The sequence below is a fragment of the Crinia signifera genome, chromosome 1 (assembly GCF_055691185.1).
Source record: "Crinia signifera chromosome 1, ASM5569118v1, whole genome shotgun sequence".
Lineage (NCBI taxonomy): Eukaryota > Metazoa > Chordata > Amphibia > Anura > Myobatrachidae > Crinia > Crinia signifera.
In genome coordinates this window covers 401,757,657-401,776,955 of record NC_139217.1, presented here as the reverse complement: position 1 = coordinate 401,776,955, position 19,299 = coordinate 401,757,657, and the positions used below count along the sequence as shown (strand labels likewise).

At 44.3% G+C, this 19,299-nt stretch overlaps 1 protein-coding gene across 1 annotated transcript in view; it reads left to right on the top strand.

The window, feature by feature from the left end:
- MAN2A1 (mannosidase alpha class 2A member 1) overlaps positions 1-19,299 on the top strand; it is a 151,543-nt gene that overhangs the window by 54,002 nt on the left and 78,242 nt on the right. Inside the window, exons 5-7 of the mRNA XM_083151681.1 lie at positions 6,528-6,655; positions 11,213-11,386; positions 14,003-14,189. Coding sequence (XP_083007807.1) covers positions 6,528-6,655; positions 11,213-11,386; positions 14,003-14,189 — 489 coding nt within the window. The remainder of the gene's footprint in view (positions 1-6,527; positions 6,656-11,212; positions 11,387-14,002; positions 14,190-19,299) is intronic.

The following is a 19,299-nucleotide window of genomic DNA, read 5'->3' as shown; positions in this document are numbered from 1 at the left end:
AAATTTTTTACGCAAAAATGCAGTTCTGGCTCCAAATTTTTCATTTTCACAAGGAATAAAGGAGACAAGGCACCCCAAAATCTGTGCCCCAATTTCTCCCGAGTACGGCAATGCCTCACATGTGACCAAAAAATACCATTTGGGTGCATGGCAGGACTCAGAAGGGAAGGAGTGATTTTTGGATTTTGCAGCTCAGATTCTGGTGGAATGTTGGTGGGTGCTATGTCGCATTAGCAAGACCCCCCAAGCACCAATACAGTGGAACCCCCCCACAAGTGACCCCATTTTGCAAACTACACCCCTCAGGGAATTCATCTAGGGGTATAGTGTACATTTCAAACCCCCAGGGGTTTCACCAATTTTGATACAACTGGGCAGTGAAAATGAAAAATTACATTTTTTTACACAAAAATGCAGTTCTGGCTCAAAATTTTTCATTTTCAGAAGGTATGAAGGAGAAAAAGCACCCCAAAATCTGTGCCCCAATTTCTCCCGAGTACGGCAATGCCTCACATGTGACCAAAAAATACCATTTGGTTGCATGGCAGGACTCAGAAGGGAAGGAGTGATTTTTGGATTTTGCAGCTCAGATTCCGGTGGAATGTTGGTGGGTGCTATGTCGCATTAGCAAGACCCCCCAAGCACCAATACAGTGGAACCCCCCCACAAGTGACCCCATTTTGCAAACTACACCCCTCAGGGAATTCATCTAGGGGTATAGTGTACATTTCAAACCCCCAGGGGTTTCACCAATTTTGATACAACTGGGCTGTGAAAATCAAAAATTACATTTTTTACACAAAAATGCAGTTCTGGCTCAAAATTTTTCATTTTTACAAGGAATGAAGGAGACAAAGCACTCCAAAATCTGTGCCACAATTTCTCCCGAGTACGGCAATGCCGCACATGTGACCAAAAAATACCATTTGGGTGCATGGCAGGACTCAGAAGGGAAGGAGTGATTTTTGGATTTTGCAGCTCAGATTCTGGTGGAATGTTGGTGGGTGCTATGTCGCATTAGCAAGACCCCCCAAGCACCAATACAGTGGAACCCCCCCACAAGTGACCCCATTTTGCAAACTACACCCCTCAGGGAATTCATCTAGGGGTATAGTGTACATTTCAAACCCCCAGGGGTTTCACCAATTTTGATACAACTGGGCTGTGAAAATCAAAAATTACATTTTTTACACAAAAATGCAGTTCTGGCTCAATTTTTCATTTTTACAAGGAATGAAGGAGACAAAGCACTCCAAAATCTGTGCCACAATTTCTCCCGAGTACGGCAATGCCTCACATGTGACCAAAAAATACCATTTGGGTGCATGGCAGGACTCAGAAGGGAAGGAGTGATTTTTGGATTTTGCAGCACAGATTCTGGTGGAATGAATGGTGGGTGCTATGTGGCATTAGCAAGACCCCCGAAGCACGGTGAAATGATGAACCTAATAATCCATAGATGTGTGGTATATTTTAAAACACTCCTTTATACGTAGGCCGGGTTTGTCGGGGCAAGTTTCACAGTGGAAAATAGTTTCCTTTCTTATTCCCTTTTTATAGCAAACTTTGCACCTTTTTTGTGTCCTGCCCTTTCTTGCAGTGGAGGGGATTTCGTTAGGAAAATGCTGCCCTGGTACAATACGGGGGCCAGTACTAGAAGTCCTGGGGCCCTCTGCCTGCTGGTTCCCAAATATTAGGCCCTTTATGACTTCCTCTTGAAAGTGCATAAATGTCCCCCTCTGGCTGGTAGAATGGAATAGCACGTAAGCGTTATACAGTGCCATCTGGATGATATACACGGCCAGCTTCTTGTACCAGATTTTTGTTTTCCGCAGGGCACTGTACGGCTTCAGTACCTGATCTGAAAGATCCACTCCGCCCATGTACCTATTGTAATCTAGGATACAATTAGGTTTTGAGGTGTGGGTACTGGTACCTCGTACAGGGATGGAGGTGGTACTGTCTCCATGAATTGTTGTCAGTATAAGGACATCCCTCTTGTCCTTATATTTGACCAACAACATATTTTCGGTGCATATTCCCCTGCTTTCACCCCTTCTCATTACTTGGGCAATGTGCGTTTTTGGGAGGCCTCTTTGGTTCTTACGCACAGTACCGCAAGCTGCTGTACCTCTTGAACCAAGGGCCTTAACCAGGGGGATGCTAGTGTAAAAGTTATCCACATAGAGGTGATAACCTTTATCCAGGAAGGGGTGCACTAAATCCCAGACAATTTTTCCACTAACACCTACGAGGGAGGGGGGGCATTCTGGCGGTTCAATTCTTGAATCCTTCCCTTCATATACCCTAAACCTGTGGGTGTACCCTGAGTTGCTTTCACACAGCTTATACATTTTTATGCCATACCTTGCCCTCTTACTGGGAAGGTACTGGCGGAATTTAACCCTTCCTTTAAAATGTATAAGGGACTCGTCAATACAAATAAATTTTTCAGGGATGTACATCTCTGCAAATTTGGCACTGAAATGATCAATGACCGGCCTGACTTTGAATAGCCGGTCAAAGGTGGGATCATCTCTGGGTGGGCACAGTGTATTATCGGTGTAATGTAAAAATTTAAGGATGATCTCAAAACGAGCCCGAGTCATGGCCATACGGTAAAATGGGGTGCTGTACAGAACATCTGTACTCCAATATTGCCTAATTTCTGGCTTTTTTACTATGCCCATATGTAACACCAGACCCCAAAACGTCATCATCTCTACTGCATCTACAGGGGTCCACCTAGCAAATGATGACGTGGGGTTTTGAGCAATAAACTGCTGGGCATATAAATTACTTTGGTCCACCATTACATTTATAAAATCATCAGAGAAAAATAATTTGAAAGTCAATTTCTCTGAGACCTGCTGAATCAAATTGGATTCCTGGGATGGCCAAAAACTCAGGAACCTGGGGCTCAAAATTGTCTGGTGGTGGGGTCCATACGGGATCAATCATTTGGGGGGGGGTCTCAGCTGCTCTACGGGGGCGTCTTTGAGGGGGTCCCTCATCAGCAGAGGAGGAAGAGGAGCTTAAGGCGAATCCTTCAAATTCCCCGCTTGCATCACTGGCTGTGTCAAAATCAGAGGCAAGCATGGCATATGCCTCCTCCGCTGAATACATTCTTCTGGATGACTGGGATGACATTTGGGATGCCATTTTTATTTTTGTGTTTCTGTAAGTGTAATGTTTCAACACGTGTATAGTGTAGGGGGGGTACAAACTTTATTTCAACACGGGGGGTATGTAGTGTGTAGTGTGTATCTAGTGCAGAAAAAAAAAATACTTTTATACAGGAATTTGATCCCAATAAAAAAAAAAAAAAAATTGAAGGGGTTAAAAAAAAAAAAAAAAAAAAAAGGTCCTGCGCCAAAAATTGAGCACAGATGTTGGTCAGTAACGTCCGTCACTGAACAGCGCTCAAAGGCAACAGGACACCCACAAAAACAACGTGGGTGTAAAAACAAAAAAAAACAATTTAAAAAAAAATGCAGAAAAAAAATGATATCAACCTGTGCCAAAAATGCTGTCCAGTGATTGTACGTCACTGATCAGCGGCCACAGGACACCCACAAAAGCAACGTGGGTGTAAAAACAATTTTAAAAAAATTTCCACAGCACTCTCCAAAAAAAAAACCATTTAAAAAAACTGCAGAAAAAAAATTGATATCAACCCTGTGCCAAAAATGCTGTTCAGTGATTGTACGTCACTGATCAGCGCTCAGCGGCCACAGGACACCCACACAAGCAACGTGGGTGTAAAAACAAAACCCCACTGCACTCTCCAAAAAAAAAAAAAATGCAGATCAGTGATGCAGTGATGCAACACTGATTAGCAGTGAGGGGCAGCAGACACACAACCTGACAGGGTGTATATATATATATATATATAAAAAAAAACCTGGACCCCCAAAAAGTTGCTGATTAATTAATTTAAACTGACCAGCACAAAAAGGGGGGCAGCAGGGGGGGCAGCAGGAAGTTGCACACGCAGCACAACCTTTGGTGCAACTGACAGGTGTGTATATATATATATAAAAAAAAAAAAACCTGGACCCCCAAAAAGTTGCTCATCAGTTAATTAATCAGCACAAAAGGGGGGGCAGCAGGGGGGGCAGCAGTCAGTTGCACAGGCAGCACAACCTTTGCTGCAACTGACAGGTATATATATTAAAAAAAAACCTCTCACCCCCAAAAAGTTGCTGATCACCTCAGATATAGTGATCAGCACAAAAGGGGGTGCAGCAGACACAAAATATAGCACTCTCTGTCACTATCTGTCCCGATCTCTCACGATCTGTGACTCTATGACACTGCAGCAGCAGCACACACAGAAGTCACAAGATCCAGGAAGTATCCAGCTGCTGGCAGCACGCTACCAGCGGTGATCAGCGGTGATCAGGTAAGTTTCAGGCAAGGATCAGGTATGTATCACGACAGATTGGCACGGTGACCGCTCTGCACGCAATTCCAGACCGGAATGGCGTCTGCAGTGCAGTCACCGTTAGTTTAAATCACGCGCCTTGGCTGTGATTGGTCCGTGGGTCCCACGGACCAATCACAGCCTTGGGGGCAGGTGGGGTGAGGTGTCGTCGTCACCGATGACCCCCTCATGCCCCCTGACGCCCGGCGGTGATTGACACCTGTGTTACCGAGCGTCTGATTCGCCGGTAACACAGGAAAACGCTGTGAATGGCTGTTCACACTGAACAGCCAATCACAGCGATCGCCGACGGGGGGGCGGCATCGCAGCCCCCCTGGGCATGCAGGGACATGTCTGCTGTCAGGGACAGCAGACATCGTCCCTCTGTCCCCGCGTCTATAGACGCGGGGACAGTTTAAAGTCATGACGTGTATATATATACGTCATGTGTCGGGAAGTACATCCCGGCCATGACGTGTGTGTATATATACGTCAAATGTCGGGAAGGGGTTAAGATATCTATATATTGGTGTAAACCTCCCCCATAATCGCTTAGAACAATGTCTGGTGGCTATTGGCACGGATAGTAATATCCTTTATGTATAGATTTCAATCTAGTTGGTGTTTGGATTAAATGTCCTAATAGAGGTGATCTTTTGACTTTTTTTTTTTTTTTGCTTCTCTTGTACAGTGTGTGCCACTTTACTTCCTATATACCAATCCTTGTCCCTTAAAAGCATGACTGTAATCTGTTGGCATCACTAGACCTTGTAGTGGAGATTGCATTACATGCAATGCAGTGGTCATGTAATCTTTCCCAAATGTGAACCTTGCTGCAACCAGGTCTCTGTATTGTTTGCATATTCTATTCACTTCATATTGTACACGGTTTTGGAGGTGTGTACTGCTACTATGAGTATTTCCATCCTTTTTGTACCATAGGTTGGATTTATTCTATGGTTTTTGATGTACTGTTTTACACTTGTACACATTTTAATTTGCTATTGCAAGGGGTATGCCTCCACTCTAAAGGCCCCCAAACATCTGAAAGACATTGCACCCAATCATGCAATCTCAATGGATTGTAAAATGGATTGTATGTAGTGTTCCCTCCAGCATCCCAGGAGGGCAGGGTGCTGGAGGAAAAATGCCCGCTGGACGTCACAAATGTGGGCAGGTCTGCCCAGCGAAGCCACGAATGTGGGCAGGTCCGCCCGCCGATGTCCCAAATGTGGGCGTGCCCGCCCGGCAACGTCACGAAAATGGGTGGGCCTTCCCGGCAACATCATGAATGTCTCTTGCGGGGCGTGCAGAAGCCCGCAGCGGGGACGGACAGGCTAGGTTCTTTTAGCAGGGCGCCGCAAAACGGGCAGGGTGCATTTTGCCCTTTAAAAAAAAAAAAAAAAAAATATATATATATATATATATATATATATATATATATATATATATATATATATATATATATATATATATATATATATATATATATATATATATATATATATATATATATATATATATATATATATATATATATATATATATATATATACCACATGAAGGTCTGGAGAGTTTTTCAGAACCAATCCTCAATCCGCACTTAGGCAGTTTTTGAGAAAAACGATGATATAGAAAGAAAGTTCCTTCAGTAATTTAAAATGCACTCAGTTTGTAGAAAACTAGCTGCTCCGTGCTGCACCCACAGGTGTCCTGTATCCCACAGGCAAAGTTTTATCTACAACAAAAAGAACGGGCGCTCCATAGGGCAATTATTATAAGTTTAAAAGACATTTTATTTAAAAGCAAATCCACCACAATGGTCAGGGTAAACGTACCAAAGGTGGCGGTCGAACACACTGCAGAAATGAAAGCATAGAAATGGTGCATAACACCTTGTTAACACTGTAGGAGCGGTAACTCTTGCCTGGGCTCCACAGTCTGGGTGACACTAGGCCACGCCCCTACATGTTTCGTCACACGGACCGTTTGCTTTAATTTTGGTACGTTTACCCTGACCATTGTGGTGGATTTGCAGGTAAATCTGCTTTTGATTTGCATGCTATAGTTGATTCTAATGTTGCCTTTATGTAATTAACAGGTTAATTGAGTCGAAACAGTTTGAAATAGTTTCAGGTGGCTGGGTTATGCCAGATGAAGCTTCCTCTCACTATTTCTCTTTGATTGATCAACTAATAGAGGGACATCAATGGCTGGAGAAAAACCTCGGTAAGGACATTTTTTTTAATGTTCTGTTTTTTACAATGTTAATGAAATCCTGATGAAAAAATATGTAATTTTGTATTTATGATATCTTAAGCTTATTTTTAATTTGGTAAGCCAGGTTCTCAAGATGGGTACATACTTAAACGATGTGTAACCAGCCGATATGCTGCCTTGACTGGAAATCCTATTGGAACATGGGTTCACATTGAGCCATGTTGATGAAAGACACCATGATCGCTAGTAAGATCACCAGGTTTGATTTACGGCACATCAAACCTGTCAACGGTGCTAGCGAATACGGGTACCCGCAATCAGGGAATACACACTGTTATACGTAGGTGTGAGTGTCATTCCAATCCGCTGGATTGTATGACCGATCCCTCAGTGTGTACCCAGCTTTACATTCTATATAGGCAGGTTGTGTCGAGGCAATATTGAATCAAAATTCAGTTTCTGGTGTTTTAGCGTATTTCCAATTTGTTTCAAGCTTTGGAAAGTGACACTACCAAGCTTTGTGTCATGGTGTGGCCTAATAAAAAATACTACAGAAGCCTACGTACTCCTTAATGCATCATTACCAGAGTGGAATCAAATAGAATCCCTCCCAGCTTCCCCTGCATGTAACGCATATGCTGACTGATTTCCATTCATGGACAAAGGACTCCTTGGTCGTTAAACCTCACATTTGTCTAATAGCAAAATATTGATTTCTAATTGTGCATACAGTATAATCTGTTTTATATAATGCTGATTTGCATGGAATCCGTGTCAGTATATGCCTCATAGAATATATGATGTGTGATACATACCACCCTACATACAGTATGTAGTCGGCAATTGTCAATCAACTTTGGAGTTTTGTCAAAATTACTAAGAGGCAAATTTACTAATCGCTGCTGGTCTCCTGGTTTAACCCAACAATTTAATATAGGGCTAATTAAGGCAATACACAGCATGTATGTTAATTCTACATTCAGTTTTCTGATTTGTAGTTACACCCACCAAGCAGAGCTGGGTTAGGAAGCTGCCACTCAGTAGGCTCATTTATTTATATAATCAGAATGTATCTGGCATAGTGAACATTTGGGCAAGATCAAGGATTTCTGATGTCAATTCCAGAAGTGACTGGAAGGATTTGCAGCAAGATGCTTAGTGTCATCCAGTTGCTTGGTGCAGATGCCAGAATGTCCAAATTGCTCAGAGCCACCTGTTCAGTGGTCATGCATAATAATTTGATTACACCATACGTCGCTACCTTAATCACAAAATTGTGAAGGCTATATTTGTAAAAGCAGCAATCCCATGAAAAAATACAATGTGTTTTTTTCCTTTTTTCTTAAATGACTGGTAATCTATACCGAACTTTTGGTGATTTTACCTTTAGTTACCTTGGTTTATTAAGACTGCGATAGATGATAAAAAAAAATAATTGGAATTTCGACAGTGTTATGTGACTGCTATAGCAACTACAGGTGCATGATTTAGACGTCCTTTCAGATTACAAAGATGGGTCCTGCTAGGGATTTTGTACATGATGAAATCCTCTTTAAGTGCCGGCTCATTCTATTTGGTCCACTGGTAATTTGAGCTGCATTGACCCAGGTTACCCATTCACACTACATCACAACCCGGGTAGGTCCAAGGTTCAAGTCACTGGTAAATTAAAATTCTGTATTAAGCCAGGAGTTTTTTTAGGACCTTTTTCATGCTATGCAAAATCCCAAATTGCTGCTTGTTTATGTGCTATAACCAGGGCCAGTGCAAGGTATGGTTGCACCCTAGGCAAAACTTCAACCTATTGCACCCCATCCTTCATTGTGCGCTACACTACCCTATTCCACACACTGTGCACCTGAACGCATACCACACACTGTGTGTCTGATCACTAGAGACGGGATTATATGCAACAAAAAAAGCTTAAAATATGCATGGAAAATACTTAAAATATGCATGAAAGGTGTTAAAATATGCTACATTAAATAAGTAATTTTTAACATATTAATTTAAAAATCAGCATACAATTAGTTGCAAATAAACCTCAAAAATAGGCTCACAGCATCTGCGGTGTCCAAAGCTGCTCTTGCATCAACTGCACGGACCCTCATCTCCAGCGCCGATGGATCAAATGTCAGCATAGCGCGTGAGGGTGGGGCAGTGGAAGGCTTCCGCGCCGCATACGCACTGTGACACAGCATTTTCTCCGCACCGCGTGATATCACAACCCTTCCGCCCGCCTCCTCTGCTGCAGAAGTCTGTCTCTTGGTGTAAAGTCCCAGGCCAGGGGCAGGCATAGATTCAGGAGCTTCGTAATGGCATCCGCCCTGACTGACTTTTATCAACATGGATTGGCAGCCTAGAGCAGTGTCAGACATATCGTACATCCAAGGTTCCCCACTCTGCGCACATATTGCCCCAGGCTGCACACACTGCCACTACCTGGCCAGCAGCAGCAGGGCAAAGTAGTGCTGTGACTCACGGGTGGGAAGAGGACGGGGCCTAAAATATGCACCATCACTAGATTTTAGGTAAATTATGCAATAACCAGTGAGAATGGGCAAAATATGCAAATGCATATAATCCTGTCTCTACTGATCACCCATCTCTCATACAATGCCTCCAATGCCCCATAGTGTGCACCCCATGTCCCATACAGTACTTTACATCCTAACTCTCTTCCCCTACACTGTGCATTCCATCATACACACTGTGCATCCCAACTCCCATCCCCCACACTGTGCATCTCATGCCCCCATACTGTGCACCTGGCCACATTCCCCATCCCACACACTTCTCCATCACTCTCCATCCATGTTGCACTCACCTACAGTAGCAGCCGGAAAGAGAGGTGTCCAGGGTTGTCCTCTGTTTTTCACAGCTTGCTACTAGCAGATGGCTCCTCTGAGGCTGAGAGACTCAATGAGTCATCATCAAGCAGCACTGCTCCCTCTCTGTCTCTTCAATCCTCAGCAATTATCATTCAACAGCTGTCAGGCAGATGCCACCCCCCAGCCCTAAGAATATTAGCCTGGGGGGGGGGGGGGGGGGGTGGCGGCAGGTGGCACACTGTTCCCCGGACCAGCCTGCCATAGCTCAGATAGGGGGTAGGAGCATACATTTGTAGACCGCACTCATCAGCGCCTGACAGGATGTGTGGGGGATGCTTCCACAGAAGAGAGCAGAACAGGCTGCTGGTAAGGTGATGGTCACAGCGGATCAGGTCAGACCCGCTGGCTAGCGCAGTGTACATAAAGGATGCTCTTTAGAGACATCCTTTTATTTTTTAATAGACCAGATGTAACTGCGCTCCTAGGCACTGGCTATAACCCATATTATTTCTGCTAGTCTGAAAGGGGTATTAGTGAGCATAGCTTTTGTTGTTTTACTTTCTGCCATCATGTGACATTCTGGGAACCAGTGTCTGGTTACCATACTTTTTTCCCTTTAAGAGTTTTTCAAACCTATATTGTGATGTACTGGAGAAAAGGTTAGATAAATTACACTACAATGTGTCAAATTTGTACTTTTAAAAAATGCATATGATTAATGCATGCAATATTGTCAAACCGATTTCATTTAGAATGTATGGTTTTTCTAGGGACCCAGTGTCCTTTCCATGAACCCTAGATTATTGTAAGCTACATTTAATTAACTTTTTTTTGTAGTACACAATTTTCTGTTCTCAGCCAGTAATATAGGAAACATCTGATGTTTACAATATTACAGGAGAAGATCAAATAGTCTAAAAAGAAATGAGCAGCCAGCGTAATTTAAGTAAGAATAGCCAAGCTTTAAAAATAAAATAAAAAAAATTCCAGTATCTTAAAAACTGCATTTCAGTGCACAATAAAAATCGCAATGATCCAGCAGTATTGTCCATACAGTTAGGGTTATATTCAATGCTGCTGGCAAGCTGTGACAGCGAGCAGCGTTCAACTGAACCCCTGCACACGCTGTTTCCCCCTCGCTCCTTTTTTGGATCACTTGTTTTCAGCGAACCCCCGACATTTAACCCCTCGCCGGACACATTGAATACGGGCCTTGGTATAAGAAGACATGATGTCCTGTGCAATTTTGTTTTTCAATCTGTGTGTTTTGTAAAATGCCTGATTTGCCACAATAACTGTATCTATCCTATGCAGTAATGTGCAGCCAGATATTTACTTAGTTTCTTATATAGCGCAGCAAATTCCATTGAACTTTACAATAGAAAACAGCGATAAAACAAACTGGGTAAAAACTGACATAGAGGTAGGAGGGCATACTGATACAGTTGAAAGAAAGTGTATCCTGAATTTCCTCCCAAAGTTCCCCATATATCATTTTGAGCTTCCACTTACCTTGTAATATGTGCGTAGTAAGTACTTGTAATACATAAAAGGTACCAAAAATAAATTGAAACGCAATAACAAATGTATAAAAAATAACTTATGTTATATATACAGCAAAGAGGGTAGTTCTCCAGGGCCATGTGTGAAATCCTATGTTGCATAAGAATAAGTTATAAACCATTCTGCCAAATAGCTTGATTAAAATGAGTTTCTCCCCTTTTTATTTAAACAGGTGTCAAACCAAAATCTGGTTGGGCAGTGGACCCATTTGGACATTCACCAACCATGGCTTATCTTTTAAAACGCTCTGGGCTGTCTAACATGCTTATCCAACGAGTTCATTATTCAGTAAAGAAGCATTTTGCAGCAAAGAAGACATTAGAATTTTTTTGGAGACAAAACTGGGGTAAGTGAGACGATGTATTATTATTGCACTGTAGTACTATTATGCTGGTTTGATCTCTTTGGCAAACATTCTGTATTTTGTGCAGTGCTCATGAGCAATCCAGGGTTTAACTTTGCTATCTGCTGGCAATCCATTTATAACAAGTAGCTTAATGCAGGTTTGGCAACAACGAGGTATCATGAATTGTCACTCCTAGCTCTAAGGATACACTGCTCATCCATTTGATAAAATACCATTGCTAATTCATTCGTTGAGAAATGCAAGAGATTTATTTAAGGGTGTCCTGATATTCATTTTCTACTACACTTCGAACACGTAAAAGAGGGGACCAATCAGATTCTAGCTATCTTTTATCTAGTGGATTTTAAAATGATAGCTAGAACCCACGTCACACCTAGAATGAGTGGATTGGTTGTTCCCTGATGCAGATTTTGATATAGTTATTAGCAGCAAGGTTTGTTAACACACACAGTCAGTGGAAGATTAGAGCAATGCATTACAGGAGCCCCATCCAGTACGTTTATAGCCAGCCCCCCACCTTCGCATGACGTTAATATATTGTTAGTCTGCAGAGCTTAAATGACAACATAGTGACAATGAAAACCGCGGCTTCAGTCTTTAAGAGGCTGACCTGGTAACTTCCTTGTCTGAGTTGTAGGGCTAGATGTACCACACCTAAAAATCAGCCAAACCTCTTAAAATGCAGTTTCCGAAGGTTTGGCTGCTTACCTTATATGCACCAATCCCCAGAATGTGATATATTTTGGGGCATAGATGTGGTGGGCAATTCCATCTTCAGGTGATGTTTACCCTTAATAGGGATCCAGTCAGCATCCCAGTGGTCAGGATGCCAGTGTTCAATATATCGGATGCCAGATCATTAGGTAGTTGTGCAGGCTGGCGTGTGGCTGGTGAAGGGGAAGTTTAGGCAATAGTGGGGGGAGGGGGTCCTAGTATAAGTCTGTGGGGTAGGAAAGGCTAGGGTCAGGCTGCGGAGATGGGGGTAAAAATAAAATCGTTTGACCGTCGGCATCCTGACCGCCGGGATATCATCTGTGTCGTCCCGCCCACTCCCCCCCGCCCCCCCCCCCCCCCCCCTATAGAAGCCTTTGGACTTTAATCACACTGAATCTCTGAGATGGATCCAGCCCCCAAAATATCCCTGCCAAAAGAGCGGTCCTCTTGTGTCTTTGTCATACATATGGCGTTAGTAAACGCTGATATTCATGTGGCCAGTGTCATGATACGATGATTGTTGCATTGCTGAAAGGTGCTGGTCAAATCCATGATTATAAAAAAAATGTAATAATTAAAACAGGCTTAGATTGTTAGATGTTTTCAAATAGATTTAAAGGATTTCCAGTAGAGATCAGGTAAAAACATGTTTTACAAAATGACAAGACTCTTATAGTGACACTCGAAATGTTTCAATAGTTATTGATTTAACATACAGTATACTGAAAAAGTGATCGTCACCTTAAAAAGTGTATGGCCTTTATATTGCTTTGTTTTTTCCATATTATATTTAATCGCCTGAAAGTTTGTCGGTATTGTACATTTACATTTGTAATTTAGACCTATCCAATCCTCATCCAGGACAGGGATTTTTCAAAGTAGGGATTTGTGTTTTAAAACCATAAATTAAACGAGTGTGTTAAATTTGCTAAATGTGGGTGGAATGAATGCTCAACTCTATTTAACTGGGGACATTTAGCTACCTAATCCTGTAGTCCTCTTCAATAAACAGCTTTGTTTATTCAGACTGCTGATATATAAAGTACACAACGCTGTTAAATACGCTTTTAATGTTTTATTGATTTATGTTGGAGGCATTATTTGTGGTTCCAAACTTTCAATCAAAAGTTTTCACATAGTCAGCAGCAGAAAGTTCAAATAGTCTCCAGATCCAAAGTACAGGCTCTTAACCGCTTGTGGTCTGTCAGGGCTTTTTGACTGAAATGTGCTGATGACTATGTTTTATTTATTGTTCTTTATAACCAGCTGTTATCTGTGATTATGTTTCTGTCAATATTATGTTCTCTGTTGCTAATCCACATAATCCAAAGCAATTACTGTCGCAGTTGTATGAAAAATCATTATGGGTCTCTATATATTATCATATTTGTGGAACTGTCCGGTTTTACCTGCTATGTATTGTTACAGATATTTTCATTGTTAGACCCCACTTCATATAATGTACTGTATTCAATGCGGCCGGCAAGGGGGTTAAACAACGGGGATCGCGGAAAACAAGCAACCCTCGCCGTTTAACCCCTGCGCCGGTCGCTCACCGTATTCAATGTTCCGGGGGGACCCTTGCTGTCAGATGACGGCAAGGATTCCACCAAACAGCGAGGCTCGTGGCTAATGCGGGGAGCCTGCATATAGCCATGAGCTTCGCTGTTTTAGTGGCCGCGCACGCAGTTTCCACGTTGCTGTAAAAACCCAGCAACGTGGAAATGGCATGTGCAGGGGGGGGGGGGGGGGGGGGGGGAATACTGACCGTGCGAGCTGTGACAGCAAGCAGTCAGCACTGCTCGCTGTCACCGTTCTCAAAAACAATTGAATATACCCCAATGACTTAGTCTGGTCTTTTTTATGTTTTTATTATTATAGATTTGGGAAGTAGCACCGACATTTTGTGCCATATGATGCCTTTCTACAGCTATGACGTCCCTCATACATGTGGCCCTGATCCAAAGATCTGCTGTCAATTTGATTTTAAGCGATTACCTGGAGGCAGAATCAGCTGCCCTTGGAGAGTTCCCCCAGAACCCATTCAAGACGACAATGTAGAACACAGGTGAAAAGACGTTCTCACGTTTCTATGCACTTCTAAGAAACTAGTAAACCCGCTTGAAGCAAATGCTTCGAAAGCTAGTCTGCTACCTTGTGATTCCCTCTGTTTGTTCATATGTGACAGAGAAAGAGATGTCATTTCATTGGCTGCCAACAAATGTCAGTGTTTCGGAGACACACAAACTGACACTAGACATATATATATATATATATATAGAAAGCTTACAACGGATAGAGTAGGTGAGGCTTTGCGGTATGTGCTAAACTGCAGCTGAACGATATCCTTAAAGCGCCCATTGTGATCACTAGCACCTTATGTAGGGTACACACCAGGACGACCTGCTCACGATGCACATCGTGAGCGGGTCGTCAGTGTCTCGTCCGACCCGCTCACGATGACGCGGGAGGGCACGACCCGCTCACGATGTGCACCGTGAGCGGGTCCGATCCGATGGCGACCCGCACCCGGTTGTATGGTCGTCATTGAGATCCTACCTGCAGCAGGTAGGATCTCAATAACGACCGACCGACCCGTGGGACCGCGCATCGGATCGGAATCGCTTCACACCAGCTCAGAAAAGGGCCCAATCAGCACACAATCTGCATCCAATTGATCGGAATCGGATCTAGATTGTGCTGATCGGGCCCTAGTCGTCCTGGTGTGTACCCAGCATTACACTATAAGATAGTGTAATGCAATCTACATTGAACAATAAACATCATATCAGCAGATGTGTGACCTTAGCATGTAAATTGATGTACTTATACTTCTACATAACCTTATCTAAAATAAAGACTCGGAGACATGGATTTGGCAGAACTTGTTAGCTGAGTTTATTTAAACTTTAAACAAATTTTGAAGTTTATTTATTTTAATGGTTATTTTATGGTGGCCAGAAAGAACGGCTAAAACTTATTAAGCTCCACCCCCCAAACTAACTTGCGTAAATCAGCCTAACTCAGAAAACGGTATCCACTCAACCTACAACATTGACTACCCACCCATCCGGGTGGGTTCGCAGTCCCCGAGCGGGTAATCCAGCGAAAGGCATAAGCCAACGAGAGGCGAGCGCACCGAAAAACAAGCCAATTCCGCAACTACCAAAACTTGATAACTAATCTAAAATCTATGAACTTGCCGTTCTTTCCCGCCAATCAGCTAACGCGATTAACACCAAGACCAACACCCCCCCAAAAACAAAAACAATTAGGGAAGGGAGGGCGGGAAATTTTTCTGAGAAGAGAGGGAGACTCCTCCCCCTGCATCCCATATTAACCCAGCTAAGCTGCCAAACACCATGCCCCTATTGGACACTCCGAGTCACATGCTTACCCTAGGCCTACACCCAGCTTCATCATGTTTAATACACTACATGGCTATGCAGCCATTTCGTTGTCCTAAACATCATATCAGCAGATGTGTGACCGTAGCATGTAAATTGATGTACTTATACTTCTACATAACCTTATCTAAAATAAAGACTCGGAGACATGGATTTGGCAGAACTTGTTAGCTGAGTTTATTTAAACTTTAAACTAATTTTGAAGTTTATTTATTTTAATGGTTATTTTATGGTGGCCAGAAAGAACGGCTAAAACTTATTAAGCTCCACCCCCCAAACTAACTTGCGTAAATCAGCCTAACTCAGAAAACGGTATCCACTCAACCTACAACATTGACTACCCACCCATCCGGGTGGGTTCGCAGTCCCCGAGCGGGTAATCCAGCGAAAGGCCTAAGCCAACGAGAGGCGAGCGCACCGAAAAACAAGCCAATTCCGCAACTAACAAAACTTGATAACTAATCTAAAATCTATGAACTTGCCGTTCTTTCCCGCCAAAGCGGGGCTCCGGTCCCGGAGACCCCGCCCCGCCACCATACTATTGAACCGAAGCTACCACGATCAGCAGATCCTCCACAAATATCCGCAAACCCGCCTTGACAAGATGTATCCCGTCAGGCCTATAAAGCTGGTGAAACCTGAATCTAATCCTCTCATGTGGCACCACAGCACCACCAGCCTGTAGAACCCAACGAGCCACAGCTGTGTTCAGCTTTTTCCTGGCTTTGTCAATCGCACGACAGTCCCTGGCACCTCTCCAATACAGGCGGGGAACTATAAATGACCATATCAGGGTGCAAGTGGGCCATGCGGCCTTAATGGCGGCCAGATCTCCCAGGATCAGGGCCCTTAACTCCAATTGTGACATCTTTCCCATATCATTGCCGCCCAAATGAAGTACCAACACTTCTGGCAGGCCAAAGTTCTTCACCTTCATAAGAAGAAAAGCCCTTAGCTCGCGCCAGGACATTCCTCTAACTCCAAGCCAACGCACACGCTGGCAGCCAACCACCACCGGACCTTCACCTGACTCCATGAGCCTGCCTGCCCAATAGACAAATGAATGACCTACCACCCACACCCTCACGTTGTCAAAGCCCACACCTGAAGGAAAAATGGATAAGATGGATTAATATGGATTCTTTAAAGGACAGGAATGAATGTTTTAAGGGAGGATCTGCCAAAAGAAAAAATTTGTTTTGTGCATAATTTGGTGCGGTAGCACTGCTTCAATAGCAATTGAAGCCACTCCTAGACACAATAGGTAAGAAACACACATAGGGAGGGAAAGGTAGTGGAAGGGTATCGGAAAGAAAGGGATTACTCGGCCGGAGGAAAAAACGTCTGAACCTGCTGAGGGACTCTTAATTGGAGCCAGATTAGCCGAATTAATAATCCGAATTCAGTCCGTCAGGTCAGGCAAAAAAGCGTGAAAACTCCGGACGCTGGCCCAACAACAGAGCGTAGCTAATCCCCGAGTAGGAAACAGGCGGGCTGGGGTAACATAGGAATACAACCAAACAGCTGGAAACCAAACACACACAGACTAGCAGGGCAGGAGATGCGGACGTATGTACTTCCTATAGCTCGCAGAGCGCCATCTACCCAATGCTTTGATGTCTCTAGCTTGCCAACCTGCCCTAGCTGCTGATGTTGCCGCACCTATTCTAAAGGAGTGGGTGCCAAAATCCCCTGCTGCCAAGCCCAAGCTCTCCAAACAATGCCTCATCATCCAGTCAAATTGGTACCTGGTCAAAGGTAGCCCATCATAGTGCAACAGCCAAGACCCATCCGAATCCGGCCGCACTAGCTCGTATTGCCCTGCCAAAGCTACCGGGCAGATAGATACCGGCAAAACAGGAGGCATTGACACCCACTTTCCCTTTGCTAACTGATCTGTTTTTGAGCGCCGAATCCTGCACCAAAGCGCCTGCCTCTCTATCCGTATGTCCGATGCCAGCAATTGAGAATCCCTATGCTTAGAAGGAGCAACCAGTTCAAGTATTCTAAAAGCCCCATGAAATGCAACTGAAAAGGCCAAACGAAATAACAGAGTCTCAAACGCGGACTCAGCATGGCAAGCTACTTTATCTAATAAGGAAGGGAGAATTGAAGCATTGATGGGACGCCTGCTGTCGGGGGCCACCGGGGCTCTACGCAACCACCCTCTCATAGCCCTACGCACCAAGAAGCCTTTGGTAAAGTCAGGAAGCCCTTTTAGCTGAGCAAAAAAGGCTATTCCTGCCAGATAACTAACTGCTACCGCCCTGGATTTGCCTGAGTTGTAAAGTTTCCAGAGAAAAGATAGCAGAAGTTTCTGCCTCCGCCTACCTGGCTGCGCAGACCCTCCGGAGAAAGCTTCCCATTCTGACCAAGCCTGGCGGTACTTCCTAAGCGTAGCCGGCGCTACCGACAGTTCCGCTAGCCCCTCCATTCCGGCCTGATGACCTGCCAAACATAAGGAGGGCACGAAACCCCGAAAGCATCAGCCCCTGGCACTAGCTTACGAAAACGCTCCCACTGAAACCGGGAAAGCGCATCTGCAACCTCGTTCTGAACACCAGGAACATGCCTCGCCTTAAACAAGATATTGAACCGCAAACACTGTAGCGACAGCTGCCCCAGGATCCTCAGCACCAGAATAGATTTAGCCTTCTGGTTATTAATTGCGTGGACAACGCTAAAGTTGTCGCACCAAAAAAGTACGCTGCGATTCGCCAAGCAAGGCCCCCAAATCTCAATTGCCACCATGATCGGGAAAAGCTCGAGAAGCAGCATATCTCTGTTAAGGCCCTCTCTCAACCAATCCTCAGGCCAAGCCTCTGCGCACCATCTCCCATCTAGGTAGCACCCAAATCCTGTGGAACCCGCAGCGTCAGTGAAGAGTTGCAACCTGGAGCTATCCACCACCGGAGCCAACCAAATGCGAATGCCATTGAAATCCTCTAAAAACGAGGACCATATGACAAGGTCACGCTTGATCTCAGTTGACAGGCGCACAAAATGGTGAGCTCTTTTAACTCCAGCAGTGGATCGCTCCAACTTGCGACAAAACAGCCGTCCCATTGGTATAACTCTGCAAGCAAAGTTAAGCTGGCCCAGAAGGGACTGCGCCTGACGCAATGTCACCTTGCGAGACCCCTTGCACTGCGCGATGGCCTCCTTCAGCCTCTCCACCTTGTCTGGAGGTAAACAACAACAGCCTTCCACCGTGTCAATCTGGATCCCCAAGAAAGACAGGCAGGTAGTGGGGCCCTCAGTCTTTTCCTCAGCAATGGGCACACCAAATTTAGCAAAAATGTCCCGTAAGCTGAGTAAGATGCACTCACATTGATCGGAGCCTGCAGGTCCTACGCAGAGGAAGTCGTCGAGATAATGAGCGATCCCGCTCACACCCGAGGACTTCTCCACGCACCAATGCAAAAAGGTACTGAACCTCTCAAAGAAAGCACAGGAAACTGAACACCCCATCGGCAAACATTTGTCAATGAAGTATTCATCCCCCATGCGGAAGCCCATGTACCTAAAAGCCTTGGGATGTAACGGCAAAAGGCGAAATGCCGATTCAATGTCAATTTTCGCCAAAAGAGCTCCTGGACCATAGGACCGGACCATCGCGAGTGCATCATCAAAGGACTGGTAAGTTACTGAACAGCATTCAAATGGAATGGCATCGTTAACTGAAAATCCAACCGGATAGGATAGGTGTTGGATTAGCCTGAACTTACCCGGATCCTTTTTTGGCACCACACCGACAGGTGAAATGATCAT